The sequence below is a fragment of the Trachemys scripta genome, chromosome 5 (assembly GCF_013100865.1).
Source record: "Trachemys scripta elegans isolate TJP31775 chromosome 5, CAS_Tse_1.0, whole genome shotgun sequence".
Classification (NCBI taxonomy): Eukaryota; Metazoa; Chordata; order Testudines; family Emydidae; genus Trachemys; species Trachemys scripta.
The window spans coordinates 97557519-97580624 of NC_048302.1; the positions used below are offsets into that span (position 1 = coordinate 97557519).

General features: G+C 38.9%; 1 protein-coding gene across 11 annotated transcripts in view; it reads right to left on the reverse strand.

The window, feature by feature from the left end:
• TBC1D1 (TBC1 domain family member 1) overlaps positions 1 to 23106 on the reverse strand; it is a 184555-nt gene that overhangs the window by 58012 nt on the left and 103437 nt on the right. For 6 of the 11 annotated variants that reach the window (XR_004645772.1, XM_034770846.1, XM_034770847.1 and 3 more), the window contains 7 exons: positions 19609 to 19719; positions 15486 to 15614; positions 11184 to 11270; positions 7647 to 7882; positions 5783 to 5941; positions 3489 to 3608; positions 2130 to 2269 (listed from right to left, as the gene is read on the reverse strand). Coding sequence is in view for 10 of the 11 variants with exons in the window: in XM_034770846.1 (XP_034626737.1) it covers positions 2130 to 2269; positions 3489 to 3608; positions 5783 to 5941; positions 7647 to 7882; positions 11184 to 11270; positions 15486 to 15614; positions 19609 to 19719 (982 nt within the window). In the remaining variant the exon portion in view is untranslated. Of the gene's footprint in view, positions 1 to 2129; positions 2270 to 3488; positions 3609 to 5782; positions 5942 to 7607; positions 7883 to 11183; positions 11271 to 15485; positions 15615 to 17157; positions 17326 to 19608; positions 19720 to 23106 lie in introns of those variants that run through there. The other 5 variants (XM_034770856.1, XM_034770854.1, XM_034770849.1 and 2 more) reach the window with 5 other exon arrangements.

Genomic DNA, 23106 nt, shown 5'->3' on the forward strand with positions numbered 1-23106 from the left:
CTGGTGAGGCATAACTTCCCTTTACCAAAGCCATGTTGACTCTTTCCCAACATATCATGTTTATCTTTGTATCTTATAATTCTGTTCTTTACTATATTTCAACCAATTGCTGAAGTTAACAAGTTCTTTGAAAAGAAGCCAAGATAAAGTAGAGCAGTTGTGTATATACTAAGCTAGTCTTAACTGTCCATCATGATAAACCCTTGGGAGAGAGAGATGCACAAAAGGTAAATATCTTACATTAGTAAGAAATTCAAAGTAGAAAAAGTGAATAGTAAGCTATAGTGAATGAGTTTAACACTCTGGTTTCTATTCATAAATAGATATATACATGAGGGAAGAGAAAGAAATTCACATATATTTACACAGAAAAGGGAGAGAAGTGACCAAATCATGTAAATAGATCCCCTACTTAATACTTACTGCTCACATCTTAGCTTCCCTTATTTCTGCAGCTACAATGTTTATCCAGCTGTAGATTGTTAAGACAGTATCTTGCAGCTGCAGTGCACAGCCAATCCCCAGAGGAAGAGCCAGAATAGGCAATCTAGGTGGTATTTCTTTTTTAAAAAGAGAAACTTTGAAATCACGTGCAAGACTATTTTTGTCAAGGACATCAAACTTGCAAAACTTAGCAGATTCACTGCATAGCTCAAGTTAAGCAGCACTCTATATCCCTATTCTATTCAAGTTCTTATACTGTGCCCTCACCATGAGCACTTGTGAGCGATGAATTAAGTGGTGTGACTGGTATCTGTCATGTACGGTGACTTTCCCATTCCTCTGCTCTTTCCAGCAGGGAAAAAGGTGTAAGGATTTGTCTTTGTTTGTTATGAAGCACTAGGTTTTTATTACAGAAGGCCAGGTTGAAGAATTGTGCTTTGCACTTGGAACTGAAAGTAGTGAGCTTTGGGGTGATGCTTTAGAGAAAAACCATACAGCAAATCTGTAAAATTACAAAGGAGGTATATAAACCCCTTTATGCTATTTGTGGGCTCCTCTTGCTCTTGCATGTTGCATTAACATTTGGAAGTCAGAAATCCTGACTCTATGGACAATGGTCTTCAGTTTCATTTTTGCTTGTTCAACTTTTAGTCCAAAATAATAAAAGCCTTGGGGGACAAGACTCCCTTTTCATTGTTCTTGGTGTGCCTTATGTAAACTCCCTATAAGATTTCTAAAAATGGTTTAAGAAATTCACAGAAATGAACACCACCTAATTAGAGGTAGGCAAAAATTCACTAGCTACTCTCTGGGAGAGTTTTTTATTTTCATCCCTTCCTACAGCCATATTCTATTTTTTTAAAAAGTCAATCGATTGAGATTCCTTAAAGGAATTAAAGGAAAAAATTAAGAGGAGGGAGATAAGAAATCACTATTTAATATGAAGGTTTAAAGAAGGCAAATGTTATGGACTGAGGGTACATAGTTAGAACTAAATTCAGACCAGTTTTAAGCAGATACAACTCCACTGTGATCAGAAATGTTACATCCCTTTTAGGGTGACCAGACAACAAGTGTGAAAAATCGGAACAGGGGGTGGGGGGTAATAGGTGCCTATGTAGGAAAAAGCTCCAAAAATCGGGACTGTCCCTATAAAATCGGGACATCTGGTCACCCTAATCCCTTTGCACCAGGTAGATGTGAATTTTGCCTTTGAGAGCTCAGTTCTATGGCCAATACGCCAATATATAGCGATACTGTAGTTTCTTTTGATGATACATAGTGATCCTCACTCTGTACTAAAAGGCATCAATGAGAAAACAATTATTTTCACAGAATTAATTAAAGGAAATAGGTATAACAAGGTATGCCCCATCCTCTGCCCCCACTTTTCTTTAGCTAGCTGGTGTAATGCAGTCACAGATACTATTGTAGATATAACCTAGAGTTGAAAAATAAAAGCTCCATAGCTGAGTAAGCTATGCTATGACACAAAAGAGGGTGGGAAACGGACAATGGAAATGAGCCACCTGGCAGCTGATTAAATAGCAACCAAAAATTAATACAGGTAGTTCTCCTCAAGCTGTTTAAATTGTCACCACCCTACTTAGCAAACATAGGTACAGGAGATTAGTACTTCAGCGGTCATTTAGGGCTGCGTGTGTGCAGCCAGATATGGATCTTACCATCATGTCGGCTGGGAGAATCACATCCTTTCTGTGGAGTTGCCACTCGAAGGAATATCTGTTGTCTCCATGAATGCCGGCGAGTCCTTACAGGGGTGTCATTGCCAATATCCAGCTGGCTTTGTTTAGACTCATAGTCACTAAAATTACAGAGTACAAAAAGGCTTATGAATAAGTTATGACAGACACAAGAGTCGTCTAATGACATTGAAGTGTTAGGTTTCAGGGGACATAAAAACCAAAGCTATCAAGGAAGGAAGGCTGTGTCCCCCACACATGCTGGGTCAGCATCCATGTGTTAAATGGGTGAAATTCACCCCATTGCTGCAGGTCTGCACAAGGTCATATGTATCACTCAAGTTAGTGATTGGGCATATGGCTTTGTGCAGAGTTTGCTTTCCAAGATTTAATGAACTTATTGTCAACATTTTACAATTTATTTTGTGATAATACCTAAATACACACAATGTGTAGCAGGTGTACATACAGAACGGTGAAAACAGTGCCTATACACACTAACAAACTTTTACATTATTTGTTAACAGCACTTTTCATTTCTCTAATGCCTTTAATTAGTGGATCTCAAGGAGCTCTATTAACATCAGTTAAAACTCTCAACTCCCTGTGAATTAGGTGCATATCATACTCCTTTTTCATATACATAAAATAAGTAACATAGAGGTTAAGTGACTTTCTCCAAGTCACACTATAAAAATCAGTCACACAGCTAAAAATAGTACCCAGAAACCAGGCTTCTATTCCTTTGGTCTAATTGATAGGCTTCACAAAGAGCGTTTTGTTAAAATTCAGAATTAAATAATGAACATTTAAAAATCCCACTATTACCTCTTCTAGGAACTCAAATCATTCTTTATTTTTCTTTTTAGCTACCATGGATTGAGAGTGTTGTGGGAATTTGTGTTGAATGCTGAAGGGGACAAATAAGCTTCAAAGAGCACTGGTAGTAACTGATTTTCTAGGCCAGTAACCATTTCAATAAGCTCATTCCAGCCTGAGAACATTGATGTAGTGTGGGATGTATCCTGTATTTTCTTAATGGTGAACTGGTAATATGGATATGCCCCTTTGGGCAGGAGTAGTCAGATAGTGGGAATTAAAGTTGTATTATCACAACATCTGGGTTCAGAAATGGACAGCAGATCCATAGTCATTATAGAACAGAAACCATGGTAACCTCCCGACCTTTGATGGGATCCTCATTTAGCTTACTTCATCTATTACATGCAAGTGAATGATAAATTATTAATTTCTACAAATGCATAAAGTGCTCTCAAAATTAAAACAAAGAATCCTTTGAATGATACAGTTTTACCTCCAGGCTTAAAGACAGAACCCTACCTTTTTGCGCTCCTAAAGTCAGAGGTGTTATTTTCATCTACAGGAGCCAGAAATTTTAAGAAATTTGGCACAGAGGAGGAAGAATGAAGCTTTTTCCGTAGGGCAATACGGTAGGAGATGCTGAGAGTGCAGTTGGGAAAAGTGCAGTTTAGAACGAGGAAGTGTAAATATGCAGAATAAAAAAAAAATACACAGTGCAAGCTTCAAAACAAAAATACTTTTAGGCATGAATACCAAGGAAAATAAAGTAAAAACTAAAATTGTGTGACAAGTTCTACTCTGAAATCATATTTGGGTCACCTAACTGCTCCAGTATTCATATACTTTAATAAATTAATTATCTGCTATGCTCAAGGATTCATCACCCATGTTTCAACTATATTTATTTAATCCTGTAAGAATTCATGGCTATTCTATAGCCAAACAACTGCTAAAATTGGTAGGTACATGTTCCAGTGTCCTACATTTTTGGAGGGGTGGGGGTAGAAAAAAGTTGACACTTCTGTAACTGGTATGGGGAGGGAGGGCAGCAACTGAATAAGCTGACTATGCAAAAGTGCCTACTAACATAGTAACTTCCACACAACAGTAGAATTTTCAGCATCTGATTGTTTGGGTTTGTTACTCTTGTGTGACAGGTAGAAGCACCAATCAAATCTCACTAGAAGCATTTCAGCAAATATAACTCTTGTTCCCAACCTTTGTCTCCTAAACTACCTACATGAAGCTCCTACGGCACTCAGAGGAACATTAATGGGTAGTGGTTTAACAAAAGCAGCTGAGTTAATGACAATTTCTGACTGGAATGGAAGCTGATAAAGTCATCTGGTGTGTGGTAACTAAAAGGTAACATTGCTAAGAACTAAGATATCATACCAAAATACGCTACTTGGGGTGGGTTATTCTGTATGGGCCTCTGTAAGTCTCTCTTGTTGAAGCTGTTCCACTTTGTATGAAACACTTGAATAGTCATTGAGCTAGAAAGAATTATTCTATAGCCTGGTGGTTAGAACGCTCGCTGGGAAGGTAGGAGATCCAAGTTCATGACCCTACTCCAATGATGAATTATTTATACACAATGGGACAGATTCAGCATGAGATTGAGATCCCCCCACACCAGAATATCCCATAACTCAATGGCTAGGATGCTCTTCTGCAATGTTGGAGACACAAGAACAAATCTCTTTTCCACAACAGGCAAAAGGGGGAATTGAACCCTGGTCTCCTACATTCCAAGTGCGGGCCCTAGCCACTGTGAGAAAAGTTATAAAGGGAGGCCATGGCAACACCTCTTCCCCATCTCTTTCTGTTTTGTGAATGGTGCCTAGTCCCAAAAGAAAAAATGTTTTGACTGAAACTATTTGGTGAATTCACATCAAAGTCACAAACAGTTTCAGGTTGATTAAAATTGCATTGTTGGTGAATAAATTATTCATCCAAAAAATTTCACCCATCTCTAGTTTTAGGGAGCAGGGGTCTTCTCACCATAAGGTGAAAAGGCAGAGTGAATAGCCCTGTCTGTAATTTTCCTCTCCACAAATGCTTTGGCTATAAGGACAAGAATATCAAACTATCACTTGATATTGGGGGAGTGATAGCTCAGTGGTTTGAGCATTGGCCTGCTAAACCCAGGGTTGTGAGTTTAATCTTGAAGGGGCCATTTGGGGATTGGTTCTGCTTTGAGCACGGGGTTGGAGTAGATGACCTCCTGAGGTCCCTTCCAACCCTGATATTGTATGGTACTGAATAACTCTCCACAAGTCAGACTTTTATTACCCTTTTCACCTGGTCAAATTTCCAACTCTTAGCAAGTCACTTTCTCCCTCTCCCCTTTTCAACCACAAAGGAGCAGGGACCAGTATCAGTGTTACTTTGAACAAGGCAGAGAGTGAAACTGAAAAATTCTGGCGTAACAGAGAGAGTGAGAGAGTCCTTGACATCGAAGCCTCAGGCACAGTTTAACCAGCACTGCTTTCTGATTCATCACAAGAGCAACTGACCCCAACATATCATCTGTGTGTGAGAGCACCTGAAGTAATTTCATTCAGTCAAAATGAAAAATTAGATCCAGTGCCCTATGATAAAATGCACTACTACAAAACGTTAGGAGAGGAGTTTATTTTCCCCTCATGTAAACACATCCCCTCTGGTAGGATTGTATTAATAATTATTATTTATTATTAATTATTATTATTTAGTCACTGTGCACATAGTGAGTGAGGATAATGCAGTGGTGTGTGTTTATGGTACAATAAAACAAACACTCCCAAAACTATATACAGCTGCTATCTCACCTCTTTTGTGCAACATGCCCACATTGTTCTCTGCTTGAATTATGCTTTAGATATTTTAAAAAAGTGGGTGAAGAGGCCGAGGGATTAAGACGAGCTAGAGGAGAGGGAGCTGAAGATTGACCAGAACAGCTTTCAGACTCGCCAACAGATGTGCTCAAACTGAACAGTGGGATTCCAGCCATGTGGGAGGGATGAGGTAAGAAAGAGAGAGAGAACAAATCTCAGAAACAGAGAAAAATGAAATGAGATTGCTTATCTAGCCTCATTTTAAAATGTCCTACTACTGCCAGATAACAATTACATAAATTTCTGATTTACAGCTCTATCTGTAAGGCACTGAGCACTGTAACCTAATCCAGCAAACTACAGAAGCGTTTGCTTACAGGCCCTGATTCAGCAGGGTACTTAAGCACATGCCTAAATTTATACACATGTTCAAGTGCTTCGCTGGATTGGGGCCAAAATGCTCAGCATCTTGCAGGATGGCGTCTACATGCACTGTGGAAACTACCTCTAAACCAGGGGTAAGATTTTTCAAAGGAATCTAAGTAATTTACTAATCTAAATCTCATTGAAAGTTATTGGGATTTGGGCCTAAATCCCTTGGGCTCTTTTGAAAATTTTATCCTACAAATTTTTCTGAGAGCTCCATTTTCCCAACATCGTGTACTTATTGCTTTTATTAGCTTGCCGTAGTATACCACTAAGGGCCCAATCCTTTGAGGATTAAGTGCTCTCAGCTGCTCCCACTGACATCCTAGGATGGGACCAAAACAGGAATGGCAAAGGAAATTAAACATATATTCAACGTTTAGCTATAGTCCCACAGTAAAATAGGAATGAACTGAGAAAGCAGAAGCAAATAGAAAGTTTTAAGGAGGCACTTGTAAAGTTAAACCAACAAGTGCTAAATTGCACCACAAAAGCCATTTAGCATTTAAGGAACAAAAAGGTTCAAAGAAGAGACAAAAAGGCAACTCGGGTTATGTTTCCTTTTAAATAACAAAATTCTCTTTTTTCACTGTCATCATCTATCTCAAGCATTTACCTTTACCACTCTGCCTTCTGCAGGAAAAGTGAGCCAGCACAGAGACAGATTTACTACTGTCTAACTTGTGTAAACCAGCAGTTTTGGCAGAGAAACAGAAGTCTACAGACAAGAATGTTTCCACAGTAACTGGAAAAAGCCAGAGAGAGAGGGAGGGTGAGGGGTGGTGGAGGGGAAGTCCCATAAAGCTTAGTGAGATTTCACGGATGTATAAGCAAGCCCTTAAAGGAGGACATCTGAAGAGTATTAGCAAGAAGACTATTAAAAATTTATTTTTGTTAGTGAAACTTTGCAGCTTAATCAAGAATTGCTTTTATTGCACTGGCTGGTTAAAACTGGACAAGGGTCTCTCCTCTGACACCGATTAGAGAATTTTTTCATTTTTTTAAACAGGATTCCTCTTCATAAATATGAAATAGAGAGGCACCACAAGAACCAGCTATAATTTAGACTGCTTTCAGATACACCCAGCAAGAACTATTTCACATTAGTTGCACAGGCAAACTAATCTCTCATCATCCACTTATATCATGCTTGTGTAGTAAAATGGCTTTCTGACACATACTGTGGAATTGCAAGTTTCAGGTTTCGTCTCCCTCCTTGAACAATACCAAATGAGCAGAGAATATAACGTGTTTTAAGCGGATGACACACTGCTCTAACACTAAGCATTACGTTTCTCTTTTGCTAAATGAACATACCTGATATGCAATGAACATCCCATAATTTGCCCCAAATATCTATCAAACAATATCCTGCTTTTAAAATGAGTCTTACTTTCGCCTGTGAGGAGTCTCTGTGCTCACTGAATGATACCTCATAAGTTTCCTTTGTGGAACAGATGGTGATGTTTCAACTGGTTCCAAAGATTCCTGGTATTCGATAGGCAAGTGACTCAATGTGTTTGCTCGCCGGCGAAAGCCTTGCTGAGGTAATTTATCAGGCTGCTCGATGGGGTGACTAACTGAGTCACTGGAGACATCTCCCACAGATCCATTGGTCTTGGCAGGAGTCTCTGGAAGTGGGCCTTCTTTTTCACACAAAGATGGTTCCTAGCAATATAAAAATATTTACCATGTAAAATATGATTTATAAATAATAATTTGAGGTTCTCTATCCCAGGCCTATTTTTTGACACAATAAACAAATCTCCTTCCTCCTACAAAGACATTTATTTCTAAACTTTTAGTCCCAGCTGAACATTTCCTGAAAATAAATACAGTCCAACACTTACAAGCTTTCCTGCCTAAACTCAGGCACCCAAGTAAGAGTGGCTGAGATTTTCAAATAGTGTTGAGAAACTGAATCTCCCAAAATGCTGGTGGAAGCTCAACAACTCTCCAAGTCCGGCAACTCTTCTTTAGATACCTAACTTTAGACACTATAGTTTGAACATTTAGGCCATGGTATCTCACACAATGACCTAACCTTTAATGTTTCATTTCTAATCAGCAAGGCAGATACATGCTATTATATTTATGCTTTATACAGGGAAAAAAGGCTGAATAGTAGTTATCCTCAACACTCTGAACAGGAAAACCTGAGACAAGAAAGGGGCAAATGAATATATGGTATGTTATTGTCATGAAAGCTGAAATGTAAAAGGAAGCATTTCAGACTACACAGAATCCATTTACATTGAAGATTTAACATAAAACTGCACTTTTTATTGGATCTTTTTCTTTAAAAAAAATCACTCATGATTACAAATGCAGATGCATGAGTCTATCTAGGTACTCATATTGACCCTATGCCCATTGTATCTGAGCGCCTCACAAATAATGACTTTATCTTCACAACAAACCTGTAATGGAGAACTGAGGCACAGGCACACTAGGAGTGGAACTGTGGCCCACTCAAGTCAGGACTTATTCAAGGTCACATAGGAAGCTTATGACAGAACCAACAACTGACCTTAGTCTCCTGACTGGTCAGTGGCCATACCACAAGACCATCCTTCCTCTCTGCTTCATATTAAATTATTTTACTAGAATCTCAAACCATACCATCAATATATAAATTCTTTACATTTCGAAGTTTAATTCTATAGTCCTTATGAATGTACAACTCCCACTGAAATCCAAAAAGTTGCGTTTACTTTCAGTGATGTTAACTAATCACCACATTGGAATCAACAATCCTGAAGCTGACGCATCATTTACATTCATTGTTGCAATCTCAGAGAATGAATAATTGCCCAAGTTGGGCCCACTAACCCCATCTTTTCTTAGCACCAGGAAAGAAATAATTTATAATCAAAATGCCTAAAGGCAGCCTAAAATTTCTGAAAAAGAGAAAGTGACATGGAGATATCAGTTCCCATCTCTTGGAGAATCTGCCAGGATAAGAAATTCCATTATGATCTCTCAACATGTTAACTCAAAATTGCTGTTTCTTTATTAGAGAGACAAGGTGAGAGATAATATCTTTCACTGGACAAATTTCAGCTGGTGAAAGAGAGAAGATTTCGAGGTACACAGAGCTCTTCTTCAGGTCTGGGAAAGGTACTTAGGCTATGTCTACACTGCACATCTTACAGAGAGGGCTGTGTCGCTGTAAGATATGCGGTGTAGCTGCTCTTTGTCAGCAGGAGAGAGTTCTCCTGCTGATAAAACCACCCCCAAAGAGGAGCGGTAGCTCTGTTGGCGGGCAAAGCACTGTCCACTCCGGCACTTTGGTAAAACTTTTGTCAGTCAGAGGGGTGTTTTTTTCACATCACCAACCGACAAAAGTTTTACTGATGAAAGTGTGGTGTAGACATAACCTTTGAGTGTCATAGCTAAACAAGGTGGAGCAGATTGTTTAGCACAAGTAATTAGCACATTATGAGAGACCATTCAATGTGAAGTGGCACTTTACCACCCCTGCAGTCACAGGACAAAAAAAAAAGAGGGTTTCAGTTTGTTGTAATAAACCATAAACCCAATGTCTTTATTTAAATAATGATTTTTAGTGTCTAGCAAAGTTATGAATTTAAGCTCCCAGGCTCATGTTTTGAAGGTGTTGTGCAGGTTTCCTTTAAGGAAAAGGACTGAAAGATCAGATGTGGAGTGTTTGTTTTGTGAAAAGTTTCAGAGTAGCAGCCGTGTTAGTCTGTATCCGCAAAAAGAACAGGAGTACTTGTGGCACCTTTGTTAGTCTCTAAGGTGCCACAAGTACTCCTGTTCTTTTTGTGAAAAGTGTTCGCCTAAGCGTGATACAGTATTTTTGTCTTTTCTGATTTTTCTGTGTGAGTTCATTCAAGAGCTTAGGTCTGGTCTTCACTATGTTGCTCAGGAGGTGTGAAAAATTCATACCCCCCATGAGCAATGTAGTTATGCCGACCTAACCTCCCAATGTAGACAGCACTATGTCGGTGGGAAAGCTTCTCCCATTGACATAGCTACTGCCTCTCGGGGAGGTGGATTAACTATGCCAGTAGAAAAGTACTTGCCATTGCTCTTGTAGACTTGCCATTAGTAATTATCTGGTTTCACCCATATAGTGATTATCAGGGCATTTAATGCACTGGATGAGGTACACCACAAACTGTGATAGCAATGTGTAGGACTCATGGGTCTTAAAAGGTGTGTCGTGAGGGGCATTGATCATTGTAGCAGTGGAAACATGTCCGCAGGTTTTGCATCTGCTGTTACGGCAGGGTCTGGTGCTGCTTTGAGTTGGTGGATCCTGGTCAGTGGAGAGCTTGCTTCTGACGATTAGCTTGACAAGGTTGGAGGGGGCGTTGTTTGAAGGCATGAAGAGAGGGTTTGGAAAAGATTTCTTTCAGGATGTGGAATCCATTGAGTATGGGTTGTTATTGTTTAATGATAGCCCATAGGGGTTCCAGTGTGGGGTGGTAGTCTCATATCCAGGGATGTGGTTTATGATCATAACATTGCTCAGGAGATTCAGATGCATTTTAATGTGGAGTGCACACCTGAGTTGGTTACACACATTTCTTAAGTTGCTTGCAGCAATGGGGTGAGCAGAAGGCAGAATTTAGGACCTGATGTTGCAAGCTGATATCATGGGCAAAGCACGGTTGACTTCTATGTGGCTCTGCATGGGATTAAGGATCTGCCCTCTGGGCCAGCATGCAAGAACAGAGCTCCCCTTGGTAGGAAAAAAAACCCACATTCTTAGCAGCAAACTATCATATTACTCGTATAGCTACATTTTTCATGTCTGGTGTTTTGTTTTTCTTCCCACACAATCAATCGGATGTTTTATTCATGAATTCATGAAAAAATAACAAATATAAGACATTAAAATAGACTGATTACACCTACACATCACATGATTGTAAATAATTTTACAAAAAAAGTTATCAGAAGATTCTCAATTTATTCAATCATTATGGTGATTACTTACTTTACTTGTGCTGCTTAATGTACTGGATAAGGAGCTGTCCAAATCCACACTTCCAGAACTTTCTAGTGAACCTCTGGCTTTACTACCCTTTAGAAATAAAGTATATGAAGCAATCAGAATTAGAACACAAAAAATTGCATTCCAACAGAACATCCTTGCTGGAATTGTTAAATCACTGATTCTGCCAGTATCAAATTCAATTTCCTGAAATGCCTAAGAATAACCTGCCTCTCCACAAGAAACAGGTGCTTCCTTCAGGAAGGCCACAAATATTTTAAGGACCCTAGCAATTAATACATTCATGCAGGTCAAATTATTATTTTTTTCAGCCAGGATTGCTGTTGGCAGCATCATATCCTACAAAATATATATGTGGAAAGGGTTTGAATAATCATGTGCTTGAGACTGAATTACAACTATTATTACAGCACCTCCCTCAGACCATAAAATGAATTTTCACATTAGGCTATCTCCATCATAATGCAAAGATAGGAATTGATTAGTACAGAGGACTGAAGACTACATCTAGAGTTTGGTACAATCTCTTGGACTGCAGCCCTATTAGGTTACCCAGAGGAATGCATAGAAACCTGATAATGGGTAGCTATGCAGCTGTATTTCTATGGAGCAAACATGCTCTTGACCACAAGCAGCTAATAGTTGGCTTATGTTCTGAAGCACAAAGGTTAAAGTCCTGTATGAAATTTTATTCCAGCTGCAACAGAGTAATTGTTGACATCATCATTACCATATTCTTTTTCTGAATCTTACTAAACTTTTTGCTTCAGGACTGTCTATGCTTAAGGTTTATCAATATAGTTATATTGATCAGGGGCGTGATTTTTTTACTGACATAGCTATGCCAATAACAGCCCTAATGCAGATGCAGTTATATTCATAGAATCATAGAAATTCAGGGCTGGAAGGGACCTCAAGAAGCCATCAAGTTCAGTACCCTGCACTAAAGCAGGACCAAGTTTGACAAGGTTGGAGGGGGCGTTGTTTGAAGGCATGAAGAGAGAATTTGGAAAAGATTTCTTTCAGGATGTGGAACCCAGGGCCAGCTCCAGGCACCAGCGAAGGAAGCAGGTGCCTGGGGCGGCATGTCTGGGTCTTCCACAGTAGGGAAGGACCCACCACTGAATTGCTGCCGAAGAATGGAGTGGTACGATTGAGCTGCCGCCGAAGTGCCGCCGATCGGCTTTATTTTATTTATTTATTTATCCTCCCCCCTCCCGCTTTGCCGCTTGAGGTGGCAAAAAAGTTGGAGCCAGCCCTGGTGGAACCCATTGAGTATGGGTTGTTATTGTTTAATACAGGGGTAGGCAACCTATGGCACACGTGCCAAAGGCGGCACGCGAGCTGATTTTCAGTGGCACTCACACTGCCCGGGTCCTGGCCACAGGTCCGGGGGGCTCTGCATTTTAATTTAATTTTAAATGAAGCTTCTTAAACATTTTAAAAACTTTATTTACTTTACATACAACAATGGTTTAGTTATATATTATAGACTTATAGAAAGAGACCTTCTAAAAATGTTAAAATGTATTACTGGCACGCGAAACCTTAAATTAGAGTGAATAAATGAAGACTCGGCACACCAATTCTGAAAGGTGGACGACCACTGGTTTAATGATAGCCCATAGGGTTTCCAGTGTGGGGTGGTAGTCTCATATCCAAGGATGTGGTTTATGATCATACCATTGCTCAGGGGATTCAGATACATTTTAATATGGAGTGCACACCTGAGTTGGTTGTGAACCAAGTAAACCTAGACCATCCCTGACAGGTGTATGTCCAACCTGTTCTTAAAAACCTCCAACAAAAGGGATTCCACAATCTCCTTTGGAAGCCTATTTCAGAGCTTAACTACCCTGACAATTTGAAAGTTTTCCCTATTATCTAACTTAAATCTCCCTTGCTGCAGATTAAGCCCATTATTTCTTGTCCTACCTTCTGTGGACATGGAGAACAATTGATCACCATCCTCTTTATAATGGCTCTTAACATATTTGAAGATGGTTATCAGGTCCCCCCCTCAGTCATCTTTTCTCAAGATTAAACATGCCCAGTTTTTTTAACCTTTCCTCATAGGTCAGGTTTTCTAAACCTTTTATCATTTTTGTTGCTCTCCTCTGGACTCTGTCCAATTTGTCCACACATTTCCTAACATGTAGCACCCAGAACTGGACATAGTACTCCAGTTGAGGCCTCACCAGTGCCAAGTAGAGTGGGACAATTGCCTCCTGTGGCTTACATACGACTTCCCCATTAATACACCCCAAAATAATATTAGTCTTTTTTGCAACTGCATCACATTGTTGACACATATTCCATTTGTGATCCACTATAACACCTAGATACTTTTGAACAGTACCATCACTTAGCCAGTTATTCCCCATTTTGTAGTTGTGCATTTAATTTTTCATTCCCCAGTGTAGTACTTCGCACTTTTACTGAATTTCATCTCGCTGAATTCAGACCAATTTGTCAAGGTCATTTTGAATTCTAAACCTGTCCTCCAAAGTGCCTGCAACCTCTCCCTGCTCGGGGTCATCTGCAAATTTTATAAGTGCACTTTCCACTCTATTATCATATTGGTGCAACATATCTGTCCACAACTTGTACTTACACCAATATAGCTTATGCCAGTCAGGCACTTTTACACCGATCTAGCAATGTCCACAAGAGGGTTTTATGGCAGAGCTCTTCAGATGTTATCATATGTTATGTAAGGGCACATTTCTTTTATCATCCTAGGCCAGTCTATATGATAAACTTTTGCTGGGATAGCTATGATGGTCGGGGAAGTGATGAAGTGTGATTTGTAAGCAAAAAATTTCCAGTGTAGACATAGTTATCCTAGCAATACTGGGATTTTGCTGGGAGACCTTAGTTTGCTTCAGGGTGGGTAGCTGTAATAAGCTACACTGGTAAAAGTGCAATTTTGCTAGTATAAACTGCATCCATGCTAGGAGTACTTAGCCAGTGCAGTATACAGGGATAGCTAAATTGGCAAAACATTTCTAGAGTAGACCTGCCCTTAATTTAACTGAATATCTTCTTGCCCTTGTATTATGAGAAAGGATAAATGGCACTCCATGATAAATCTTCTCTACTATTCATTGTTTTGTAAAATCTATCTTGTCAACTTTTATCCATCACCTCTCCAAACTAAACGGCCCTGGATGTTCAATCTCACTTCATATAGAAATCTTTGCAACCCTAATCATTCTTGTCAGACCATTTTCTGGACATTTTCTACTTTGTATTCTATCCTTTTAGAGACCAAAATAACAGTATCCAGACAAAAGGGATTCCACAGGTTTAAGTGGTGGCATTATAATCTTTTCAGTATTTTTCTCTATTCTTATCCTAATACAACCTGATATCTTATTTGGTTTTTTCACTGCCGCGGTGTATTGAGCAAATATTGCCAACCATCTGACCATGATATGTGACTCTTTGTCCAGTGTGTTTACAGGTACACCTCTACCTCGATATAATGTGACCCGATATAACACGAATTCGGATACAACGCAGTAAAGCAGTGCTCTGGAAGGGCGGGGCTGCGCAGTCCGGTGGATCAAAGCAAGTTCAGTATAACGCGGTTTCACTTATAACGCAGTAAGATTTTTTTGGCTCCCAAAGACAGCATTATATCAAGGTAGAGGTGTAATTGAGAGACCATCAGTAAAAGTTCAAAGAGTTCCTTCCAACGTTTATCACCTGCCACTTGTTTACAGTGAATTTCATTCTCCATCATATTGCCCAAATAACTATCTCTGTAAGCTCTTTCTGAAGTTCATACTAATCTTCTCTAGGCCTGACTTAGAAATAATTCTGTGGTATCTACAGATTTTTGCCACCACATTGTACATCCCCCTCCTCCTATGTCATTAATAAATATTATTTTAAAAATCTGCCCTATTAAAGGTCCTTGGTCAGCCCACTATTAATTTCCTTATGTTAAAAATTGAACAGATTTTTCTACTTCTCTTAACCAGTTTCTAAATCCATGAGAGAATTTTACTGCTAATGCCATAACTGCTTAGCTTCCTTTATAGCCTCTTGTGATGTTTTTGAAAAGTCCACATAAAAATATTTACTGCTTCTTTATCCACTAATTTGTTCTTTTCTTCAGTCTTAGAAAGGTATGATTTTCATTACAAAGCCCAAGTTCACCTAAGTATTTCTAGAACTCTCTTTAATAATTGTTCAATTTTTCCTGGAAGGAAACAAAAGTAGATGTAGACTGTGCATCTATCACTCAAAAAAAGTCAATACAAAGATGATACCTACCCGGGACAAGATACTTTCTAATGATTCTGTTAGTGACCGTTTAGCTTTGCTCTTCAACATATCTAGTCTGAACCTGGAAGCACTGCTTGGCATCTCATTTCCAGTAGTCTCTCCACAAGGCTGTGAAGCCTATAATATTTAAGAAAGCAGGTGTAAAATACAGGGTTGTACAGAACAAAAACTCACTGAAAGATTTTTGACATCTTAGTAGCACATTTCCAAGCTTTTCTAAACCAAAGCTATACTAAGCTCTGAATCCTCTCATGCACTGTGTTTCTACTGACATAACAGCGCTGAAGCTTATTGAATTAACCTACTACTAGATCTAGGAATCTCTTTTCTATTTATTTGTTAAGTGAAGTAAGTGAGCACCAGGAATATTGTTTTTCATAACAAAAATATGTCTCTTCACATGTTTACCTCAATGGCAGAGCACAATTATATCATCTGTAAGTACAAGAAGAATAGATTCAGGATGTCATGGGGAATTATTTATCTTAACACCTCAGATTAGACTTGACCAATTTATTTTATTTTTCACTGCAATCGTCTCCTAGGACTTTGAGTGAGTTAGCTGCAAGAACGTATACCACTCCTCCAACTCCATTCCTTCGAACGCTATATATATATATATATATATAGCACCACTAGGAACACTTCCACATTATGGATGACAATCAACTCATAGCTGATTTTTTTTTTTTTAGTTAAAAGTTTAAGCTCAATTTTAGTGCTTGTGAAAGTCGGACAGCTCTGGAAACTGAACACAGAATGGGACCGCAGAAGTGGGAAATGAGGGATAAATGTTGTGCCTCAAACCTAACCTAGTCTTATCAACTATGTGGGCCAAAGAGTAATTCTCTGTGTCCATTAAACCTTGAACTTTTCTCTTGAGGCTCCCAACATTAGTGCCAGATATACCCAGTGGTAACAGTATCAGAGATGTGAATGCATTAGACCAGTTGATATCACATGGACAAGTGAACAGCTCGCAGACAGCAGTAAGTTTTGGTCATTACCAATCCAGGCTGTTGACAGTTCCAACAAAATGACACTACATCCTATTTCCAATCCCCCAAACAAAGAATTCAATCTTTTCCCTCTAACTCAACTCTCACTTATTTTGAAAAGACTTTTTGGTTCAAAAATATTAATGTTCTATGAAATCTCTTGCAGCTGTTTAAATTTAAATTCTTCCAATTTAACAGAGAACAGGATTCCTCACCCAGAAAGCGAGTGTGAGTAGCAATGCAGGAGAGAAGGCAAAAAAATTCAGGGTGTTTGGGTTATTCATCTCTGAGAGATGAAGTCCAAAGGTATTTACTGTTCCACAGCTTTGAAGATAAAAGATCAAAGTAGATATGACATTTTCTACTAAGAAGAATGGTTGGGTGAGAGGCAAATCAAGTTTGCTGCTAGAACTTTGGCATCTTCACAAGCGTCCGATTATTATTTTTTGGCTTCAGGAGCTGAAAAAGACTACAGCATATCTCAGCAGCATTAAAATCACACACAGTTTTTATATTAAGATATCATCTTCTTCCTTAAACACCCACTTTCCAACTATTTTGAACATGAAACTGTTTGATAAAAATAATTGGCACTAATCTCAAATGAAAATATTTCACATCTGTTAACAAAAAACCCCAAACACTATTTCCTCCTGTCCTACCTTAGCCCACACTGCTCTTTCTAAGTCCACATATCTGGACAGACACGTAAATGACTGGAGAGTTGACAAAAACAGTAAATCAGAAAACAAGAATGTGAAGCTTTCTTCCTGTTTTCTCGGCAATGCTAATAATTAACCAATAAGCAATAAAAGGATAAGAGATTAAAATAAACACAGAGCTAGTCACAAAAAAGTGGGTGATGCCTCTCCAATTACTTCATGCTTTAAATCTGAATACTTAGAGGGAGCAGAGTTCAAGGCCGCAGCACGTTGGATTCAATGAATCTGACCCTCCAGTGTGTTCACTGTGTACCTAGCAAGCAGGAGGAGACTGCCTGGAGCAGGCATTACAGTACATTTCCTGCTATTGGTAGATATTGAAAGAAATGTTGACCAAGATTTTCAAAAGTGACTATGGTTTTGGGTGCCTCAGTTTTGGGGTGCCCAGATTGAGTAACCTTAAAGGGGACTGGTTTCAGAGGGGTGGTGCTCAGCCTTTTCTATAAAATCAGGCGCCTTTAAGATATTTCAAGTTGGGCACCCCAAAACTGAGACACTCAAAATCACTAGTCTCTTTTTAAAATCTCATCCATGCCTGAGATCTTTTTAAACCCCTCCTCTGGTGAGAGAGAGGGAGGAGAGGCAAGCTGCTGCAAGGCTAGTGGCAGTAAGGAGATAGGTTTAGTTATTTCCCCTATGGAAAGGAAAGCAGCCTCTCACCCTGAAGAAGCCTAAGTGTCTGTTTAAGGGAAGGACTGACACCCCGGGTCCAACAACATGACAACACACACCCCGCAGCAGCGAGGGGGTAGGGAAATGTGTTTGTAATTTTTTTTCCTTTTGCTTGGTGGAGGAGACCCACCTTGGGCCTGCCCTGAGGCCTACATTGAAAATACTGACAAGTAAACACAGAGGGAAGACAAACACTGTCCAGAGCGGGGCTGATTTACCCCAGGCCTTGCCACTGCCAGAGGGGGAAGAGCTAAATCTGGCGAGACGGGGGAGATACCTGGTCACAATACCTGCATTTTAAGGACAATCTGCCCACATTTTTTTCTAGCCATATTGCATGTAAGGTTGGTTACCTCCCAGCTCCTTCAAATTTTTTGGCTATGTCTACACTATGGACCTTAGAGCGGTACAGCTGTAAGATCTCCTGTGTAGCCGCTCTATGCTGGCAGGAAAGAGGTCTTCTGCCAGCATAATTAAACCACTCCTAATGAGTGGCGGTAGCTATGTCAGGAGAAAAGCGTCTCCCGCCGACATAGCACAGTCCACACCAGTGCTTTTGTCAGTGAAACTTTTGTCAGTCGGGGGGTGTTGCTTTCACACCCGATTGACAAAAGTGCTAGTGTAGACAAAGCCTTAAAGACTGAACAGTAGTTTTGTCCTTCCTTTCTCAAGTGAAGAACACTGTCTCCTCTGTCAGTTCTGCAGCAATGTTTAACAACAACCTCTGTTTGCATCAGCCTCAATGATATTTCCACACAAACAAAGAAATATCCCCCATATTACTGGGCAACCCCAGCAGTCCTTCCTCAGGATAAATTCCAGTGGACTTGATTCACCATTGAACTCGACTGGGACTGACAGGGAGCCAGAAAACGAGAGCTGAGTCTTTTTGAAATGACACATATATGCTTCAGCTGTAATTAGTAACTGTGACAGAATGTAGTATTTTCATATGAATGTTTTCTATATCCACTGTATTGAGAAGATCAGAACAGACTAACTGCAAAGACCAGTGGTCCAGCTAGACTGGTACCAGCCAGTACCAGATGCTTCAGAGGAAGGTGCAAGAGACTCCATAGCGGAAAGTGCAACTAGTGGTTTTCTTATGCCCCAAAGCATAAGGGGGTTTATATCCTTTCCTCTCTTGCTATTAGCACATGGGATACAAGTATATTCTGACTGGACTTTCTCTTCCCACTGCTGAGTGGCTGTTGCTCCAACCCTCCAGCTCTCCCTCCCTCAGTGATTCCACTTCAGCTTCACTGCACACCTACCCCTCCTTCCCCTGGCTTTCTCTGCCCTGTCCCCTCCACTTCACTTTCTTTCCATTTAGAAATTCCCCTCCTAAGTAAACTCACCCCCCCAAAAATCATGGGACTAAAATGACATTTGCTGCCAACCCATTGTTCACTCTGCTTCTGTGTTCTACCCCTCTCCCCAAACCCTGTGTCTGTCTTGTTTATTTAGATTGTAAGCCCTTTGGGGCAAGGCCTGTCTTTGTACTGTGTTTGCACAGTGCCTGGCCCAATGGGACCCCACTCTCGGTTGGTTCTTAGGTCCTGCTAGAATAAACATGTTAAATAATAAATATCCCACAAGGAAAGAGCAAAGTGGGCTTTCAGTTCAGTGTTAATTTTACACTAAATACAAAGATGGAAATTCACCATTGAGAAGTTAGTAGGAAAGGAAAAAGACTTTTTTAAATGAAGGCTCACATACCTGCTTTGCTTCCCCAATGTGAACATGATCCTTCTGTTTTTCTTCATACATGTTTCTTAGAATAGCGATAATCAACTCATTCTCTTTCTGATCATTTCTTGGTCTTAATTTCTTTTTAAAAAAGCAGACACACGAAAAAATAAGCGTTGCATTCATATAGTAGCTTTAAAATTATTCCCCTCTATTTTAACTTCTGTGATTGCCAGTGTGTAGTTAATGCACACTGAATAGTTTAATCTAGTTGATGCTGCTGTATAATTCCACTAGAGGACACCAGTGATTCAAGCAATGCAGCAACACAGCCAGATAAATATTTTAATGATATTTCACAAATACCACACAGTGCTGTGACTAACAGTAGATATCAGCTACTGAAAGTCACTTGAAGCATATTTTAGAAAGCATAACATTGTCATAGCTAGAACAATTCTTAGTATAAATATCATTTATCAATATGATTCCAAAATAAAATTATAGTTTTACCTCTGTAGTGCATATGTAATATTTCTCTCAGTTATCTGACCGTTTTACTATGGATCCAATTTTCATTATATAAAACTTCATATTTGTAACAAGCATCTCAGCAGAACATGGCAGGTACTTCAAAAATTAAACTTATATTTTAAATCCTGCTATTAGCTTTTAATCCTAAAGTTTTGAAGTAGTTTAAATTAGAAATAAATACCCAATGCAACTGTTATATTTTGCACAGAAATATTCAAAACATTTAGAAAAAATCATTAGAGTTAATTACATTAATTAATTGCAAGTATACCTGCCAATTTAGCTAAATGTTGTTTTGGTTATAGAGATACTCAGTTATAACCACAAGAGAGTTTAGAATGCATTAATGCACTGGTCCTAAAACAGGTACAATCTATTATTAAGGAACATCAGAGGGGAGACCAGATTAAAATATTTATCTCTGCTTATTCAGATTTCCAACCTAGCCTATAGGATTATTAGAAGAGAAAATATTTGTAAAATGGTAACAACTGTAGTACGTATCACAAAGATGAAGCTTTTTAAATTCATGTAATTCTCACAATTACGCATATAATGTATGTGATATATTATGAGCAAATATCATATGTGACTGGGAGCAACTCTGGTTACGGCAAATATTTTTAGAAAGATAATTATCTCAAAAATGGAAATCAGGAAAACGTATTGAAATCCCAGACCACCAAAATTTGTATTAAAAAAGTGCAAAGAGATGACAGATTTTTTTTGTTATGTTTTATCCAGTGGTTTATTTCTACAGCCTTACGATAAAATAAAAATCATCTTCAACAGATATGTTTTAGGGACCTCAATGCAATAAGACACGCTTAGGTTACAGAAATGCCCAGTCAGCTGAGGCACTAGTGCCAGTTTACCCCAAAATACGCTGGAGTTACTATGTTTCTCAACTAAACTAGATGTTTCATTTTTGGTTCGGCTGACCCAAATCTAAATATTCCAGTTTGTCAAAACGTTTAGTTTTGGATTAGTTCCACATTAAAGTGAGTCTGCCTGAGCTTCCATGTGCTTTATGTTCCCATTCTCATCCTAATAAAACTACTTTTCCCATGATGCATCACAGTCCCAAACTGTTACTTCCGTGAGACACCACAACTCAGCAGGATACAGATTAATGTGAAACTACTCCAAAACCAAACCAGTTTGATTTGGTTCAACAAACTGAAGTATTTAGATTAAGGCTGTCAATTCATCACAGTTAACTCACGCGATTAACTCTAAAAAATTAATCGCAACTAAAAAAATTAATCACAATTAATCGCAGTTTTAATCGTAGTGTTAATAATAAATACCAACTGAAATTTATTAAATATTTTTGGATGTTTTTCTACATTTTCAAATATATTGATTTCAATTACAACACAGAATACAAAGTGTACAGTGCTCACTTAATATTACTTTTGATTACAAATATTTGCATCATAAAAATGACAAACAAAAGAAATAGTATTTTTCAATTCACCTCATACTAGTACTGTAGTGCAATCTCTTTATCGTGAAAGTGCAACTTACAAACGTAGATTTTTGTTTTGTTACATAACTACACTCGATAAAACAATGTAAAACTTTAGAGCATCCAAGTCCACTCAGTCCTACTTCTTGTTCAGCCAATCGCTAAGAGAAACAAGTTTGTTTACATTTATGGGAGATAATGCTGTATGCTTCTTATTTACAATATCACCTGAAAGTGAAAACAGGCGTTCACACGGCACTTTTGTAGCCGGAATAGCAAGGTATTTACGTGCCAGATATGCTAAACATTCATATGCCTCTTCATGCTTCAAACACCATTCCAGAGAACATGCTTCCATGCTGCAGATGCTTGTTAAAAAAAAAAAAAAGTGTTAATTAAATTTGTGACTGAACTCCTTGGAGGAGAATTGTATGTCTCCTGCGCCATGGTTTCACCCGCATTCTCCATATATTTTGTGTTATAGCAGTCTCGGATGATGACCCAGCACATCTTGTTTGATTTAAGAACACTTTCTTTGCAGATTTCACAAAACGCAAAAAAGGTTCCAAGATTCCGGATTTCTAAAGATAGCTACAGCACTTGACCCAACGTTTAAGAATGTGAAGTGCCTTCCAAAATCTGAGAAGGATGAGGTGTGGAGCATGCTTTCAAAAGTCTTAAAAGAGAAACACTCTGATGCAGAAACTACAAAACCAGAACCACCAAAAAAGAAAATCAACCTTCTGTTGGTGGTATCTGACTCAGATGGTGAAAATGAACATGTGTCAGTCCACACTGCTTTGGATTGTTATCGAGCATAATCAGTCATCAGCATGGATGCATGTCCTCTGGAATGATGGCTGAAGCATGAAGGGACATATGAATCTTTAGTGCATCTGGTACGTAAATATCTTGCAACACCGGCTACAATGTCATGCAAATGCCTGTGCTCACTTTCAGGTGATATTGTAAACAAGAAGTGGGCAGCATTATCTCCTGCAAACTGTAACCAAACTTGTTTGAGTGACTGGGTGAACAACAAGTAGGACTGAGTGAACTTGTAGGCTCTAAAGTTTTACATTGTTTTATTTTTGAATGGAGTATTATTTTATTTTTTTACATAATTCTACATTTGTAAATTTAACTTTCATGATAAAGAGATTGCACTACAGTATTTGTATTAGGTGAACTGGAAAATACTATTTCTTTTGTTTTTTATAGTGCAAATATTTGTAATAAAAATGAATATAAAGTGAGCACTGTACTCTGTCCACATATCTATTCAAGGGACACCATCATAGGATCTAACTACATCATGTACATCTACATCCAGAGCTTGTTCACCTGCATATCTACCAATGTGATATATGCCATCATGTGCCAGCAATGCCCCTCTGACATGTACATTGGCCAAATCGGACAGTCTCTACGCAAAAGAATAAATGGACACAAATCTGACATAAGGAATCATAACATTAAAAAACCAGTAGGAGAACACTTCAATCTCTCTGGTCACTCAATAA